The sequence below is a fragment of the Euprymna scolopes genome, chromosome 2, assembly GCF_053919585.1.
Source record: "Euprymna scolopes isolate OS-2025 chromosome 2, ASM5391958v1, whole genome shotgun sequence".
Lineage (NCBI taxonomy): Eukaryota > Metazoa > Mollusca > Cephalopoda > Sepiida > Sepiolidae > Euprymna > Euprymna scolopes.
In genome coordinates, this window is record NC_136483.1 from 35,276,381 (window position 1) to 35,295,152 (window position 18,772).

At 35.7% G+C, this 18,772-nt stretch overlaps 1 protein-coding gene across 3 annotated transcripts in view; it reads left to right on the forward strand.

Annotated features, from left to right (window-relative positions):
- The window catches only part of LOC145290939 (uncharacterized), a 132,601-nt gene that overhangs the window by 36,412 nt on the left and 77,417 nt on the right, over nucleotides 1–18,772 (forward strand). For all 3 annotated transcript variants that reach the window (XM_080136526.1, XM_080136528.1, XM_080136527.1), the window contains exons 2-3: nucleotides 8,033–8,347; nucleotides 17,215–17,283. In XM_080136526.1, coding sequence (XP_079992652.1) covers nucleotides 8,045–8,347; nucleotides 17,215–17,283 — 372 coding nt within the window. In that variant the 5' untranslated portion in view covers nucleotides 8,033–8,044. The remainder of the gene's footprint in view (nucleotides 1–8,032; nucleotides 8,348–17,214; nucleotides 17,284–18,772) is intronic.

An 18,772-nucleotide genomic window follows, 5' to 3' on the forward strand; every position in this document is an offset into this window, starting at 1 on the left:
CATTTCCTGCTTGAAAAATAATTTTTCCCTTCTAAAATTCCAGCAATTTTTATTGGCTGAGCTCTGATTATTCTCATATTACGGAAAGTTTCTTGACTCTCTTTCCCCTTCCCTATCTCTCACTTGCTCTCACTCATTTTCCCTCTCTTTCTCTTGCTTTTTAAACTTGCGCAATCTATTACGATCCTCATCAATAAAACTGAAAGTTTTGGCAATTTTTTTTTTTTTCACCACCCTTATTATAAAAATATGTAAACTTTTTCATCCATTGACCTTTTAGTTTTTTATCGCATATCTTTGCAAATAACTATATCTATTTTGTCTCCAATATACAAAATCTGGATGTGATGCATGATCATCCTCCTTAACCAATGCATAGTCTGCGTTTATTTGGGACATTGTGTTCTATGGAAGAAGACAGCTTAACCCATTCTGGTTGAATGTCGCTAAAAGTAATAAAAAAAGAATGTGAATATGAATAAGTGTGATTTGTAAAATTAAAGAAATCTCACTTATTGAAAATAGTTGATTTAAACGAAAAATGTAATGAATATAAGTTTCAGAATCCTATGTAAAAAAACAATATTTTTGTTAATAATAAGCACATATCTCTGGCCCTTGTTTATAAATTTCAGAGCTAGAAAATGGCAAAATGAACTTTTTAAGCAATTTGAATTTCAGTATAAGATCCTTGATTAATTTTATTACAAAATTGATTTTTTTAATACCATATTCTTTGATTGGATTCTTTAAAAAATATCTGAGTATTTTCTTTTCACTAAAATGATAGAAGATAAAAAGGGATAGTGGCAGTGAAAAAAACTGAATGCAAGTACATTTAGTAAACATTTACATATTGAATTAAGAACAAACTTGAAGTCTATGATAATGAAATGAAACATTTTTCTGACATTTTAAAAAATGGTAGTCTTATTTGTAATCAGTTAATTTTTATTGTTTGTATTTATGTTAATTTACTTTGAAAATATTTTAAACAATTTTAAGCTATTCTAGTTGTCTTTTGTCATTGTAACATAAAAATATTAAAACTATAAAAAAACACATTTTTAAATTCAATAAAAATTGGTAATCTTATCTTTGCTTAAAACGGTTCTGAACCAAAATGTTGTACTTGAAAAAGTACCCTAAAGTTTAATTTAGCTTTGTTCTACTTTTTGACCATTTTCATCTCTAATTTTAAACCTTTTGAGATTTGACCTCCAATCTAGACAATGCAACTTTTTTTTTTTCTTTTAAAACTGTTTCACCCAAAATCAAGCATAGTACCATTTGGATGTAAGAGGCTATAATTTGGGACTAAATCTACAGGGATTTGTACTTGTGACTGTATTCACTCGGGGGTGGGTTGAGTCTGCTCCAAGTGGATATGCCACATCATGAATTGATGCAGTCTATCCCGACTATCTGCAGCCATTCATGATTCCATCGTCTCACACCAAAAACGCAAGGGCGGGTCATAGCTTCCAAGTTAGCTTTGACATTTGCGAGCCATGTCTTCAGTTAAACATTGCTCTTCTTGCGCCATCTCAGTAGTGGTGTTGGTGCTATTGTCTTGTAAATCAGGCCAGTTGGCACACGATGAAGAGTGTGCCCAAACCATCTGAGCCTCCCAATAAGCATTAGCAAATAGTTCATGAAGCAGGTAGGGGTCTCTTGCTAATGGTATGCTTTGATTATTTCTTGGGTTAAATACTTCTGTTTTCAAATTTTGTTGCACACAAAAACAATCTTTTGAACAACCTTTTTTAAACAAAAAAGTTATTTTAATGGAATATAATGAAATTATAAAAATGAAGTTAAGCTATATAAGTTCAGTATGAAATAATAAAAAACACTTTTTGTTAAATTACTTAGAAATACAAAATGTGATCCTACTTAAGGTAATTATGTCGGGAACCCCATGAAAAAAAAATCAATGTTTGGTGTTATAATTTTTATAGTCTTATTTCTCTATTACTGATAATTTTATTCAAACAACTTCGGGTCCAGATGATCTGGGCCCATCAGCATAGAATATTGTAAAAATTTCTTGGTTTATTATTGAAATAAACCAAAAAATTAAAAAGTTTCAGTTGAGTTTATTTTTGGTAAATATCTTAGGTCCATACTTAAAAAATATATCTACTAAAATTAAACTAATTTTTTTTTTTTTTTTTTTTTTAAATTTATTTAATATTCGTTCTTAATTGTGAAAAAAAAAATGTACAGAATGTTTGGATTAAATGTTACAAGTAGGGGTGTACTAATTAATCGGCAGGTAATCGGCCTAATCAGACACTTTGCCAATTAATCGGTAATCAGCCAATGAATTTTTTCTTTCCTATTAAATTTAAATCATTTCATCACTGCCAACTGACTAATCAGATAGTTTTGACACATTAACATAGTAACTGCTAATTTAACTTAACACTTAATTGCCTGGCCACTATTATGGATTTCTACCTTTTTATTAAATAAAATTACAAAATATAAAGTACAATTTCCAATTAAATGAATATAATTAAACAATCAGATAAGAAAAAAGAAATTACAAACCAACTACAAAGTACAAATTGTAATTCTTTAAGTGAATAACTATAAGTTGAAATTCTGCTGTTGCTCTATTTCCTCTTCTATTCTTGCTGCTTGATGATGTAACATTCACTTTTCACACCTCAAAAATGAAGGCCAAAGTTGAATTAGAAATAATTATACTTTTACTTTCTATTGTCTTTTTATATTAGGAGTGATAAAAGTATCTTTTGTGACATTTTTTTACTGGTTATTTTTTTCAGTTAGTTTCAAAGTTGTCATGTAATTTACACATGTTTGTGCTTCTTCATCCTCAGCAGGATAGTGTATACTGCTGATCATCAGTGAAAGTAGATGTAGAATCCAATTCTAAATGTTTTCTATGCCAATCTTTTAAAATTAATATTTTAATCATGGGTCTAGGAAAGACGACATACAAGTTTTTATCATTTAGATAGGATGAAAATGTTGTTTCCATGGATAACCTGAATTGTTCAATAGTAAGGATTCCACTAATGTCAGGATTACTAGAAATAGATTGGACAACTTTTAACAGAAATAACCTCAAAACTAAATTCGTACGTATTACTATTGATATGGTTGATGTTTTGTGACTTGCTTCTTTGGTGATTTCTTCAAATGGACTCTAAACTGGATATTTTTTCCAACAAGTCTCCATTGATAAGTTAAGGTATGAATCTTAACAACACATTATCATATTATTACATGAAACCTTCCCTACCGCCAAAAGCAATGGCCAATGACTTTTTATCTGAAAGTACATCTTTTAAACTCCTCGGCCTAACGTTCACAGGAAACGAGTTGGAACAATTACATTGAGAACATTGCCAGGACCGCTGTGAAGAAGGTGGGTTCTCTCTACCGTGCTAGATAGCTATTAACGCCTAAAAGTATCCTATACCTCTATAAGGCCACCATTCACCCATGTATGAAGTATTGTTGTCATATTTGGGCTGGTGCATCTGCCACTAGTCTCTCGCTCCTAGACAAGGTTCAAAAGAGAGTCGCCAATCTGATAGGTCCTGAACTGTCATCTAAACTTCAGCGTCTGTCATATTGACGAAATGTTGCATCCTTCTGCCTGTTTTACAAGTACTTTAACGGTGAATGCTCTGACGAACTGCAAGCACTTGTACCCCCGCGACGTAAATACCCCCAACAAACCCGACAAGCAACTAAATCCCACCCCTTCACAGTAGAGATTCCTAGATGCAAGAAAGCCTTCTACTCTAGTAGTTTCTTCCCCAGAAATGCTAGACTTTGGAATTCCCTTCCGGGTCCCTGCTTCTCCAACTGTACTGACATGCAGAAGTTCAAGTGTAACGTGAACCGACATCTTGCTGCCCAACTTCCTACACAGTACCCCTGATGCTTATGTCCCTGATAGTAGCCCCCTACAACAAAGTGGCAATGTGCCTTGTTTGAGGTGAAAATGCAATAAATAAAATAAAAATTTTATAAAAATTACCAGAACTTTTTATTAATTTATTTTCAGCATATAATATGTTGAATACATCTTGAATGAGTTTGTTTTTCCAAATTAAGCTGGTCCTGTATTTCAGTTAATTTGCTAACTCCTAATAGTAAGTGATTAAAGTGAGAAACTGTATTTATATTTGATGTAATGGTTGTCTTCACGGCCTGAGTTACAATGTATTATAGTTATTTTAAATCACATTCCTTGACACTAGCAACTATATTTGCTCCTGAATCTCGCAAGACTAAGAAAACTTTATTGAAGATTTTATACTCATCCAGAACATTGTACAATTCTTCACTCATTCTTGCACCTGTGTGCACTAGGAATGGGAAAAACTCTAAGAACAGCTCTGCACTGAACTGCACATTTGAAAATCAAACTCAGAAAGAGAGCATTCTTTGTCGTAGCTGTCCAAATGTTGTAGTTCATGAAATGCTGCTAATTTCAACAAGTTACAATTGAATTTTTGTTTTACGTTTGTAGTTATATCAAATTATTTTGCAGTGAAGTACTTTCTTGATAGAATTCTGTAATTTGAACAAAGTTTTGCAATAAGCTTATTAAAGCAAATTTCAGATGTTACAGAATATGGTTGGATATCAACAGCAATCATTTCTCTTATCAGATAATGAATCTCTTGTGATCTGTGATATTAATATCCCAAATTTTCTTTTTGGTCAATATTAATTTGGTGTTTCAATGGAGGCTCGTAGTTGCTGCCACTAGTACCTAGAATGTCTGTCCCTGAACATCTGTTGTTTCATATTTTATCTGCAACTTTTGCTTCTTTTGACTGAACTTTTCTAAGATGGTTTAATATATTAGTCATTGTAAAAGTTTTTGGTGATAGCAGCTGTATTCTTATTCTTGGAATTAGCATGAAAATACTTCCAGCAGAAACTGGTTGCCATAATGGTTGAAGGTTATCAATGTATTTAGTTAAATTTTTATGTATTTAAATGACTTATATATGATATCTAATTAGTAATTTATTTCAATAAAATATACATTATCTATAAAATATGTAATGGTAGCAAGAGTTTGAAAATAAGGAACAAGAGTATGACTGAAGAATTTTCAGTTTGCACATTGTTACAAATTTACTGTACAATTTCTCAACATGAAAATTGAAAGGTGAAGTAATAATTTTCTTTGACAGTGATTAAAGGTAAAAAATAATTGTTAATTCGATAGGAAGAGAAGAATTTTTCCATATGCTTGCATCTATTTATCTCAAATTCAGCGCAGTTGTAAAAATCTACATGTTAACGTGTTATGCCTGTTGTCTGAAAATATGGTGTAGACAATGTATGTCTCGATAAATTTTCACTAGCAAGCAAAACGGAGTTAATTTGTCTTCATTTGCAATATAATTAATATTAGTATCACTTATGACAACAAAATTTGCTGATAAATCAGTATCAGAAAGCATTAATTGGTTGATTATTAAAAGCCAATTAATCACTGATCGGCCAATTTGATAATCGGTACATCCCTACTTTAAAAAATGTTTTTTAACACCATAACAAATCTATAGAAAATAAAAAAAAATATTTGTAGAAAGTAAACAAAGTAAATAGGAACATAATTATATACATTGAAATCAACATTTTTTACACACAAATATATGTATATTGTAAATTTGAAAAAAAAAATTTATCAGTATTGCATAAAAGGAAAAATTCCTTAGACAGATTTTTTTTTTTTTCAATTTAGTGTGTCACTTTTGGGAAAACTTCCTCATTTTTAAAACTGACCTTGCTAACTCTGCCACCATGGCTACCAGTGCCTTTATAGCATGGATTCCTAACAACAGATCGAATTCCAGTGGTTTACCATCCACCACTAGAGCATCGATCCTAACATAGTCACTATTGTTTGTTGAAATAGTGACTACTCCTCTTTCGCAGCATGTGCGGGATGAGCTTCCAATAGTCAAGACATGCACTTTTGCTGTCTTCCACGATCGACATCGATTATTGTGTGGTGCAAGCATCCTGTGTCAATTAATGCCAAACATTGCATTCCATCAACATAGACGATAATTTCAAGGAGCGCCACATTTACATCTTGGTGGGGGAGTAGGCTGGCACTGTTGCCTTGTCATCTTTTTTGTTTCCTAAACAGTGCCGGGCCTAAGGTCCAACCTTGCCGCATTGGTAGCAATGGGTTCCATGTCTTTGACAATCTCTCGCTCTGTGATCCTTGTGGCTAAATCTGTAGCAGTTTACTCCCGTGCCAGGGCTATTCCCGGTAGGAACAGCAGATTTATCATTGGATGGACTCCAGGCTGCAACCACGTGATGGTTTTGGTCTCTGGTTAAGCACTATTGCTCTTAGGTCTCCCATGATTAGAGTATCAATTTTTGGTGCTTGCTGGAGTTTGATGGAAATGGCATCAGGGAACCCGTGACAAAAACCAGTTTGGCAAGTTTTCCTGGTCTGACTCCCTCAAACCAACCAACCATCTGATATTGTTTGCAAAAACATCCACCTGCTCTCCAACCCATTTCACCATGGCTAACTTCCTATAGGCTGTGAATGCACCATCTGTGAATGCCCCCTTTAATTGAGTCTATCCGCTTGATGTCCAGTTAGTCAATCTCTTTCATCTTTGAGTAGAGGGCCAATGCATCCCCCTCCAAATACAATGCCAGTAGACTTCCAACATCATCTATATTTCGAAGTATCGTTACCAAGCTTAATTTCCTCAGCCATGCCACTACGTCTCCCTCACTGGTAAATGGCTTCACCATGTCACTGCTTAATCGTATCTTTGCCATAATGGCCGGAATAGCTTGAAGTGTTAAAGTTTTCTTTTGAACTGCTGAATACCATTAAATGTTTGTGTAAAAAAAAGTTTCTTCAGCTTGCAATTTTCTTGGCCCACGTAAAAATGACAATCCTTTTTCTTTTCTTTTCACTGACACGTGAATTTACCGTATGTTCAAACGACTCTGAGTCACAAAAAACTTTCTTACAAATAAAAGAAATACCGGCTTTTTATATACCAAAATTTGACCACATCTTAATTTCCATATGTCAGCTTTTCGTTTCCTATCGATTGGGTTTCGAGTTTGAATGTCGGTGACTTTTTACAATATGCACACGCCACCATTAGATACTAGTTTCCATGTCACAACTTAACAATGTTATGCAAAATAAAAAAAAATCAAGTACTCAATTTTATTAATATTTTTATAGAATAAAAAAAAATCTGAACACTTTTTTCATCTCTCCCCTCATATTTAACCAATGTAAAAATTTCCAATAGAGTGAAAGATTTTTCAATTTATTTAAAAATAGTGTAATGGAAAAATATATATATATATCTAGCCCCCCCTCTCCCCAAAATGTGTATGTGGTGGTGGTAATAAACTTATTAAATTATTACATATATTATGTTCCTATTTACTTCCCTCTCCACAAGGGCAGAGTTAGACACAAGGTCGGTTTTTAATGTGGGGAAAAATCCAACTCCCCAAAAAGGACATTCTGGATAGGAGCAAAAATAAAAATTGCCTCAGTCTAATGATCTCTCTTCCATTGACTGAGGACAGGAAAGGTGTAGTGTCATATCAGAACAGGTACCACACTCTGTTCTTGGCCAAAAAGCCAAGAACAGTGTTTGTCAAAATAAATACGACTAATAATACAAATCATGTAAAAACTTGAACTTACTGAAGACTTTAATCAATGTTTTTTCATTTTTCATTTTTAGCCAAAATTGCAGAATGATTTGTTTTTGTCAATACTATTGCTCAAAATATAGACAAAACAAAAAACCCAAACCACTAAATTATCTAGAAACATTTCTAACTTTTTTGTGCTGTATGTACATACCAAGTTGCTTCTGAAAATTAGAGAAAACATCCTTAATATCTCCGTGGTTTAAAGAGAATAAAATGAATTTTTGTTTTAAAAGCATGTCTGAAATAACAAAAACTTCAAACTGATTATATTTTCTATTTATAACTGCTTTTCTATTTTTGTTTTCAGCCTCTCAAAAATATGTCTGGGCTAATGATGCCCGTCAATATGCCACCGATGTCGGGGCCACCTTTGCAATTGCCCAATATGAGTCATCCTCCACCCAACATGCCTCCTCCCAGATTCAATATGCCCCCTCCCATGCCAATGAATCAAGGGCCACCGGGTATGCCTCCACAATCACAACAACAACAGCGTAACTATGTGCAGCAAATGCGACAACAGATGGCCAGTCAAGGCATAATGTTTGATGGCAAGCGTATGAGAAAAGCCGTGCACAGAAAAACTGTAGATTACAATTCATCTGTTGTTAAATACCTTGAAGTAAGTACATTTTAATATACTATCTTGATGCTTTAATGCGACTTGTCAGTATTGCATTGGTGTTTAATTGCTTGTTTCAGGTTTTTCAACATTGTGCCAGTTCAACTGGTAACCCAAACTTTTACTTGATTGAGAGGGGGGGGAAAAAAAAAAGAGGGGGGGGGGCCTTAAAAGTGATTTTAAAAATTTTTTATATATAGTATCTATCTGTGAAAGTGTGTGTGAGGATACTTCTCGACCTATATACTCAATGAATTTTTAATTTAGAGACTTGAAATTTGGTATATAGGTTATTCAGATATGTGGACAACTTTAATAGGCGTTCATCCAGGGGTCAAAATTAAAAAAATTGATATGTCAGATTTTTCTGTTTGCTAATCGTTTCACGATAGCGCATGTGTGGATGGTCACATTAGATTCTTTATGTTAAGTATGAGTCAGTTTGAAAACACTTTTTGAAGAGCGTGTCATGCTGGCTGAAGTGTTATCATACTTGATACACTGTCTCAGCTCAAGTATTTATTTTGTTTTACTTGCAAGAAGTGGACTGTTCAGAAAAAAACATAATACTCACATGCAAATCTTGGTTTCTGTATGAATTAAAACATTTATGCATATTTTACAATTTGGTAATGGTGGGTGACCTGCTAGTGTGTATGTATGTATATATATATATATATATATATTAGTGTTGGGATGATAACTGTTAAAGGTACTGGAAAAATTTGTGCCTATTTTCTGATGCCAAAAACGATTCTTTTGTCTTTTTAAAATTTTATTTTGTTTTAAACCATCTTCCACTGTTGGTTGTAATAAAATATTTATTTTAAACTACCAATAAAACTAAAATCTATAGACTAACACCCACAAACATCGTCTCATCCTTGGTGTTGTAATTGGTACAGTTGGTGTATTTCTTAACTACGCCCCATACACAATCCATAGGTTTGCAGTCAGGTGAGTCGAGAGGTAAAATTTTGGGACTGGTTAATTCATGGAATTTTTCAAACTTCTTAATTTTCTCAGGTGTAACAATGAGCTGCCACTGTATGGGTTTCCTACAGCCACCCTCTACATCCAATACTTGACAAATAAATAACTGAATATAGCTATTCAAAGATGCAGCATCTTTGCAAACACTTAAAGGCCTCAGTTTCAGCAAAGCACAGTTTGTTTATATCCTAATTCTTCTTAATCTGCAAATTTTTTAATCAAGCACTCATTTTGCTACAAATAAATACGGTAGGCAGAGGAATTGCCAAATCTGTCTAGGAAGTTTTATGAATTGCCAAATCTGTCTAGGAAGTTTTATGAAAATTAGAAATCTCATAAACCAAACTGATAATTAGGCAGAATTATCTGACTGGGAGAAACGGGCTCCACACACATACTGCTACCTCCTCTACTACATGGTGAATGTGCTTTGCTACTCAGTACGTGGTTTTGTACCTCTCAATCAGCAAAGTCAAGAGCAGTTCTCATCAAAGAATATCAACAAATACTAATTTATTTTATTACTTCCATGTTAGTCTCAAACAAGCTGCCTTGTCTAAAATTTGCATTCAATTCAATGGCTGTTGTACTACAATTCACTTTAGGTTGTGAACAGGAAAACAATAGTCTGCGGACATACTTTACTAAAGTCTGTCAAGATTTTAGCAAAGACTTAAAATCAAATGGTTTCAAAAAAAAAAAAAAAAGTGGGGTGGGGGAATATAAATGCATTTGTGAGAGAGAAATAAAGAACTGCCCAAAGATTAGTTTGAACATAACATTAGCTACTTGTATTTTCTCTACCGCTCTCCCTCAACCCAGGACTGTACCCTAATAAGCAAAGCCTCTGACATCATAGATATAGCACTCTCCCTCAATACTAGCGCACAAGTACATGTATTTAGTGACTTCAATGTCCATCACAGTAACTGGCTTGGATTCTCTAATTACAGACATAGCTGGTAGCACAACACATAGCTTCTCTATATCGCATTCCCTATCTCAGACGGTTACATTTCCAACACCAGCAAGATCAACATGCTTCACTTCTAGATCTATTTCTGACAACAGTTCCTGATGATTGTACAACAAATGCCCACATCCCACTTGGGAATGCTGATCACGCTGTGATAATGGTAGAAATCACCCTAAATTCTCGCCCTAAAACTGAAGACCCACTACTCGAAACAACGAGGTATTACAAAAAGGCTGACTAGGAAGCCATCAGGGAACTCATCAGAGATGCCCCATGGCAAAATCTTTTCTCTTCCAGCGGAACAGTGTGCAAATGAGACCACTGAATGGTTCAAAACTGCAATTGAGGCATATGTTCCCACACAGAAATTCTATAGTAAGCCCCATTCTCCCCAATGGTTTACTTCTGCTTGTGCAGCTGCCATTGCTCAAAGGTAGCATGCGTTCCGCAGATTCAACTAACATAAGTCCAGTTCAGACAGAAGTATATAGAAGCTAGAAATACATGTAAGAGAGTAATAGCGACAGCTAAGACAGATTACTCTGAAACCACCAGAAAACGCATTGAAGCACAGAAATTAGGAACCCATGATTTTTGGAAAATCTACAACAGTAGTAAATAATGGGCAGTCAACGATTCCCTCACTATCAAACAATCATGAGGTTGCTTGCACGGCAACCGACAAGGCTAATCTGCTTGCCAGTCAGTTTACCTCAAACTCCACACTAGACCACTCCCTCCCTGACTTTTCTTTGCGGACAGACACCACACTAGACGATTTGAAAATCACCCCTTCTCAGGTGCATGGTATCATAAAAAACCTAGACACCTCAAAAGCATGTGGACCAGATCTCATCCCAGCTGTGCTATTAAAAAAATGCTCTGCTAAGGTCGCTCCAGTTCTCTCCAAACTTTACAATAAATGCCTTAACGAATCTTGCTTTCCCGACTGCTGGAAAACCGCCTCTGTGGTACCAGTCTTCAAAAATTCTGGTGAAAGAACTGACCCACTAAATTATCGCCCCATTAGCCTCCTCCCGCTTTTCGCCAAGATATTTGAGTCCTTAATTAATCAAGCCCTAGTCAACACCTAACAGCTGCTAAACTCCTGACTGACAAACAATATGGATTTAGGCAAGCCCGTTCAACAGCAGATATCTTAACTGTAGTTTCTGAATGTATATACCGTTCATTGGACAAAACAGGGGAGGGTAGAGCGGTGATATATCTAAAGCTTTTGACAGGGTATGGCACGATGGTCTTCTAAGGAAAATTAGATCATATGGAATCACTGGAAGAATTCATAATGTAATTAAATCCTTCTTAAGTAAGAGAAAAATCCAGGTTGTCCTCGACGGTCGTACATCTAAACAATATGATATAAATGCAGGTGTACCCCAGGGGTCTATCCATGAACCTTTATTATTCCTGATATTCATAAATGACCTCCCTGATAAAATTGTTTCGGAGATGGGTATATTTGCCGATGACACCACTCTAACAGGCATGAGGGGAAAACAAATGACCACATATCTAAGGAAATGCCAGAAACACTAGAGGATGAGCTCCAATCTGTAGTGGAATGGAGACAAAAATGGATGGTCACCTTCAATGCTGCCAAGACTAAGCTTGTTTCCTTCAATAACTACAAGAAACCTTCTCTACCACCAATAGCAATGGCCAAGAACACATTACCTGAAAGTACTTTTAAACTCCTTGGCCTAACATTTACAGGGAACATGAACTGGAATAGATACATTGAGAGCATTGCGAAGGCTGCTGCAAAAAAGGTTGGCTCTCTCTACCCTGCTAGAAAATTACTTACGCCTATGGAGTACTGTTGTCACATTTGGGCTGGTGCATCTGCTGTTTGTCTCTCACTCCTGGACAGGGTTCAAAAGAGTCGCCAACCTGATAGGTCCTGAACTGTCATCTAGGCTTCAGCCTCTGTCCCATCGACAAAATATTGCATCCCTCTGCCTGTTCTTTGTGCCTCCTCGACGTGACTACCTCTGACAAACCTGACAAGCAACTAAGTCTCACCCCTTTATAGTAGAGATCCCTAGGTGTAAGAAAGCCTTTTACTCCAATAGTTTCTTCCTCAGAACTGCAATCCCAACTGTACTGATATGCAGAAGTTCAAGTGTAATGTTAACAAACATCTTTCTACTCATCTCCCTTCATAATGCCCCCGCAAATTATTTGTTTGGGGTGAACATTGAATTAAAAAAAAAAAGTTAAATTTTGAAAGCCATCTAACACGTCAGAATGTCAAACGAGCATTAAATTGAATATGATGCTTTTGATAAAAGTAAAATTAGATATCGCTATCAAGGATCTTGAAAACATTAAGAAAATGACATCTCACAACCTGACAGTATTAGCCAGAGACATCCAGATGGTTGAACATTATATCACAAAAGCCAGATTTAATCTGGAAAAACTTGCATCACATTTATTAATCGGGCTATGACAACAGCATATTATTTTCATTGTTTTGACTCTCGAGTATATATCCGACGCAGTATGACAAAGTATGGCATAAGGGTCTACTTAGCAAGATTTCCAGCTACGGTATAACTGGAAATGTTTTCTCAATCATTAAATCATTTCTCTCCGATAGGCTCATAAGAGTAGTGGTAGATGGACAAAAATCGGAGGCCTGCAATATAAATGCTGGAGTCCCTCAGGGGTCAATACTGGGCCCAACTCTCTTCCTGATCTACATCAATGACCTCCCTAAACACATACTTAAATCATTCATTGACATCTATGCTGATGACACGACCATCTACGGCAACACATCAAAGGCTGTAAATGACGAAGTTCTCTCTGATTCTCTCTCCTCTGATCTCGAGCGCGTGGTTCAGTGGGGGAAGATGTGGCTAGTTACCTTTAATGCATCCAAAACCAAACTCCTATCCTTACATCATCAACGCTCTGATCCCCAGCTGGCATCAATTGTGATGGATGGCTCTCGTCTGGGAGAGGCCCCATGTTTTGACAAGCTTCTGGGTTTGACCTTTACTCCTGATCTGAAATGGAACACGTACATCAAGTCTGTTGCCAAGGTCGCTGGAAAGATGGTGGGATCCTTCTACCGCTCCAGAAGATATCTCACTACTGATGCAATTCTCTATCTATATAAAAGCCAAGTACGGCCAAGGATGGAATACTGTTGCCATATCTGGGCAGGAGCTGCCAAAAACAGCCTATCATGCCTTGACAGAGTACAAAATAGACTTCGTGGTTTAGTGGGGGATGCCCTTTTCTCTACCCTGCAACCCCTCTCCCACAGAAGAGACGTTGCGAGCCTATCCTTGTTTTATCGTTATTTTCATGGCAGGTGCTCGTCTGAAATCCAATCCCTGGTCCCCCCTCGCCAATCTTTCATGAAAAACACCCGTCTAGCTGAATCCACTGTGAAAAATTTTCCCCACTCTATGTGCCTAAAAACGCGGATTTCATGAGCAAAGCTTCTTTCTTAGAACTGCACGCCTGTGGAACTCTGTTCCGTCTGCCTGCTTCCCTCCGGACTACAACTTGGATGTCTTCAAGTCTAATGTTAACAAATTCCTAATGAACCGCCCCCCTAATTAAACACTTCATAAAATCTCCTCACTAACGTAATGTACTTGCAATAACCCTTATCCCTGAGTGGCTTCCGGGACTTGATAAGTGGTGATCACTGTGTAAAAAAAAAAAAAAAAAAAAAAGTTAATCAACCGAACCACATCATTCTATATAAAAGCATATCAACGGATACACACTTTAGTCAAAACAATGAAAAGAATATGCTGTTGTCCTAGCTCTATTTATTAATAACTTAAATAATATGTACTCCAGATTCCTAAGTGTTGAGTCTCTGCCCCATCAGATTCATGAGAAAAAGCTGAAGGTCTTTGGAGAGTTGGAAATTTTATTTTTCACTTTGAAGGATGAGAAAGATCACCAGATGAGTACATAGCCCCTTTCACCAATGTTTAATTTTTTTTACTTTATTTTATCTGATTTCAATAAATATGGAATAGTAGCAAATAAAAAAATAATTCAATGTGTATTTATCAAAGATACATTTAGGTGAGATACACTCACAGATCTTTTATAATTAAACATTAAAGTGATCAGAATACCACTTTTCTTGAAGAACACTCACACACACACACGCACACATATATATACAGGGTGTCCGTAAAGTTACTATACAGTCTTATTGTTTTATTGTATTATATTTGTATTAATAGTTAATATTTACTGTATAGTAACTTTACGTACACCCTGTATATATATATATATATATATATATATATATATATATATATATATTTTTTTTTTTTTTTTACTCATGTTCACCCCTAACAAAGCATATCACCACTTGGACGTAAGGGGCTACTATTTGGGGGCCACATCTAGGAAAGATTAACAAGATATTTGTTTGTTACATTTTAACTTCTGCATATCAATACAGCCAGAGAAGCAGGCAGTCTAGCTGTTTGAGGGAAGAAACTATTAGAATAGAAAGCTTTTTTGGCATTTAGACAACAACAGTGAAGGAGTGAGATCTTATTGCTAAGCGGATTTGTCGGGGATATGTATGTAGAGGGGGTACAAGTGAAACGAGTTCATCGGAACACATTCCATTAAAATATTTGTAAAACAGGCACAGTGATGCAACATTGTGGCGATGAGACAGGGTTTAGAGCTTAGTTGATAAGGTGGGACCAGTTAGATTGACAACTCTTTTTTGGACTTTATCTAAGAATGAGAGAGACTAGTGGTAGATGCACCAGCCCAGATGTGACAACAATACTCCATGCATGGGCAAATGGTGGCCTTGTGAAGGTACAGGATACTCTCAGGTGTGAGTAGTCTTCTTGCTCGATAGAGGGAACCCACCTTCTTTGCAGCAGCCTTTGCAATGTCCTCTATGTATTTGTTCCAGTTCATATTGCCTGCAAATGTTAGGACGAGGAGTTTGAAGGTAGAATTCTCAGGTAGGGTGCTATTTGTCATGAATATATAGGGTTGGAGAGGTGTCTTGTAATTGTTAAGAGAGCAGCTTAGTTTTACTAGCATTAAATGTTACCATCCATTTACGACCCCATTCCACTATAGTCTGGAGGTCATTTTCTAACAATTCTACCATTGTCTTAGATTTATGTACATCTGTTCTTCCCTCATGCATATTATAGAACATTGTATCAGCAAATATACCCATCTCAAATACAATATTATCAGGAAGGTCATTTATGAATGTCAGGAATAATAATGGTCCAAGGATCAACCCCTGAGGCACTCCCGCATTGATGTTATGCTGCTTGGATGTTCGTCCGTCAATGACAACCTGTATGCTTGTATTGTCTAAGAAGGATCTAATTATATTTAGTATACGTCCAGTTATACCATATTTAATTTTCATTAGCAGCCCTTTATGCCAAACTTTGTCAAAGGCCTTGGATATATCAAGGGCTACAGCCCTGGCTTCGCCCGCCTTATCCAGTACATGGTAAATGTGTTCAAAGATGACTGTTAAAATATCTGCAGTAGAACGACATTGCCTGAATCCATACTGTTTGTCAAAAGATTTGCTTTTGCGAGGTGATGAACTAGTGCTTGATTAATTAAGGTTTCAAAGATTTTAGTGAAGAGTGGGAGGAGACTAATGGGGCGATAATTGAGAGGGTCTGTTCTTTCATCAGAATACTTGTACACTAGTACCACAGAGGCCATCTTCCAGTGATTAGGGAAGCAAGATTCAGCAAGGCATTTATTATAGAGCTTGGAAAGTATGGGGGCTAGCTCAGCTAAACATTTCTTAATTAGTAATGCAGGGATGAGATCAGGCCCACACTGCTTTGAGGTGTCTAAGTTTTTTATGATATTGCGGACATGACAAGGGGTGATTTTTTGCATGATCTAATGTGGCTTTAGTCTGCATAGGAAAATTTGGGAGAGAGAGTTGTTTGTTGGTTCTAAATTAGAGTTGGAGGCGAATCGCCAGGCAAGCAGTTCTGCCTTTTTCATTGCCGTGCATGAAACCTTCTGGTTGTTGTTCAGTGGAGGAATTACTGATTGCTCGTTATTCATTATAAATTTTCCAGAAATCACAAGTTTTTATCTTTTGCGGTTCAATGCGTTCCCTGATTATTTCAGCATGCTTTCTTTTGGCTGTCACTATTTCTCTCTTACAATGATTTCTAGCATTGTATTTCACTTATGACGTACAAACCGGCGGAATGCATGCTGTCTTTGTGCAATGGCAGCTGCACAATCTGCAGTAAACCATGGGGGTGAGTGGGGTTTGCTATAATACTTCCGTGTGGGAACATGTGCTTCAATGCCCGTTTGCACCATTCAGTTGTCTCATTGGCACACTGTTCAGCAAGAAGAGAGAAGATATTGGTCCATGGGGCATCTCGGATGTGTTCTCTAATGGCTTCCCAGTCAGCCCTGTTGTAGTAGCTTGTTTTGAGCAATGGTTTTTCACCTTGAATTTGCAAAACAATCGAATATTTACCTTGTATTATTACTATTGCCAACAAAAGGTGAATAAATTGAATCTACTTTATGTGAAAGATATGAGAGGGTTCTTTTAAAAATAAATTTAAACGAATACTCATGACAGAATTTTTTTTTTTTTTTAAGTGAAAGTTTCATATGTGAAAAAATTAGCTCAACTAAATCTTTACTATTCGAACTGATTCAGATTGTGAGTGACAATCATATGAGGAGTCAAATATCAATTGGTAGGCTTTTTTTTTTTTTTTTTTTTTTTTTTTTAAACAAGTCTTAATTTTTTCATCCAAGTGATTTTTGTCATACTTTAGTTTCCATTACAATCCTGTTTGAAAAATGTTTTGGGGGCTAATATTGATTTTTTTTTTTTTTTTTTTTCTAGAATCGATTATATCAACGTGATCACCGTGATTTCCGAGCCATCCAACCAGACTGCCTTTATCAAGAAGGGGTAAGTAGAGTAAAAACATGATATATTTGAACTATTTTTTATCAGCTTAAAAGCTACAAAAAAGGGGAGGTAAACCATATTAGTTTTCTGGGTACAATGGAGAGGTGATTATGATGTATTTTAGCATTGGAAATTTAAATAATTCTGGATAAATTTTATTTACATATTTTCAATTGTGAATTCTAAGAAAGCAACTTTTGAGTTACGTCCCCATTAGATTTATTTTTGTAAATTGTACCTCCACATGTAGTTTATTCGTTTTGTATTAAACTGGCCTATTAGAATTAAGGTTTTAATGTGACAAGAACTGGACCAATTTTTACAATCTATTTAATATAATTATGAGTAAGCATGTTAAACATTTGATATAAATAGCACTTTCATTATTTATATTAGCAAAGATATAATAGCTCAGGTGTATTAACATGAATTAAAAACCAATATTTCTCTGAAAGTACGCAATGCTAGTGTAGAGCTTTTTATTTAAATAAAATTATATGAACATTATAAGGAATCTACACTGATCGATAAACACATCAACATTTTCATGATTAGTCAGAACTCTGAGTGAATTTTATAGTCAGAAAATAAAAAATGAAGTAAAATTTTCCCAGCAAGCCATTGAAAAAGCAGAAGGAACCTCCTCCTTTCTAAAATCTTATCTACTTTAGATTTTATCCATCTGCCGATCATCTGGATGCTTGGATAATTGTGTACTTCCACGGCTACCCCCCCCCCACTGGCATAGATACATGCATATCCCCCTCTATTATTACAGATCATTTATATATGTAATCTCAAAACCAAATCAGGGCCTACTTACTATTATATAATGGTTAGAAAAAGGTTTGCAACCAAAATTTATTATCTATAATATAAATCTCACTTGTCTGTTGAAATGTATTTTTGTATGTCTACCTAAAACTTTCGACAGAAATGATGGATTTTCATAAGATCGGTATCGTTTGGAAGCTCAACCTTTCAGACGACAAATATAAAAAAATTGGCTAAAAACATTATTTCCTTCACCCTCAACTGGACGCCTTCTACATGGAGGGGGTCGCTTTTTTCGCCGATATTTTCAAAAGTCATCCCCTCTTTTCAATTGACTAACCTTAATTTAAACATTTGTCACATCCTGTTTGGCAATGGATGCAACAGCAAAGACGTCATTTTTTTTTTTTTGTTTCACATTCTTTTCCTCCTTCGTGGTATGGATTTGAGCCTGGCTGTTTACTACCACTTTTTTTTATTTGCTCAACGCCCACCTCCAAGCACCCGGGCAAAGCCGGGCACCCAGGCTAGTTGAGTATAAAGGACCAAAGGGTATCTATATATCTATAAAAGTGAAAATGTCTGTGTGTCTATGTACATTTCCCTACCAGATAACTCTGTCAATTTTCGGTCTACAGACTCAAAATTTGATATACAAGGTATTGAGATTTGGAAAAATCTTTTTAATTGGATTTCAGCCAGAAATTTGGCTTTC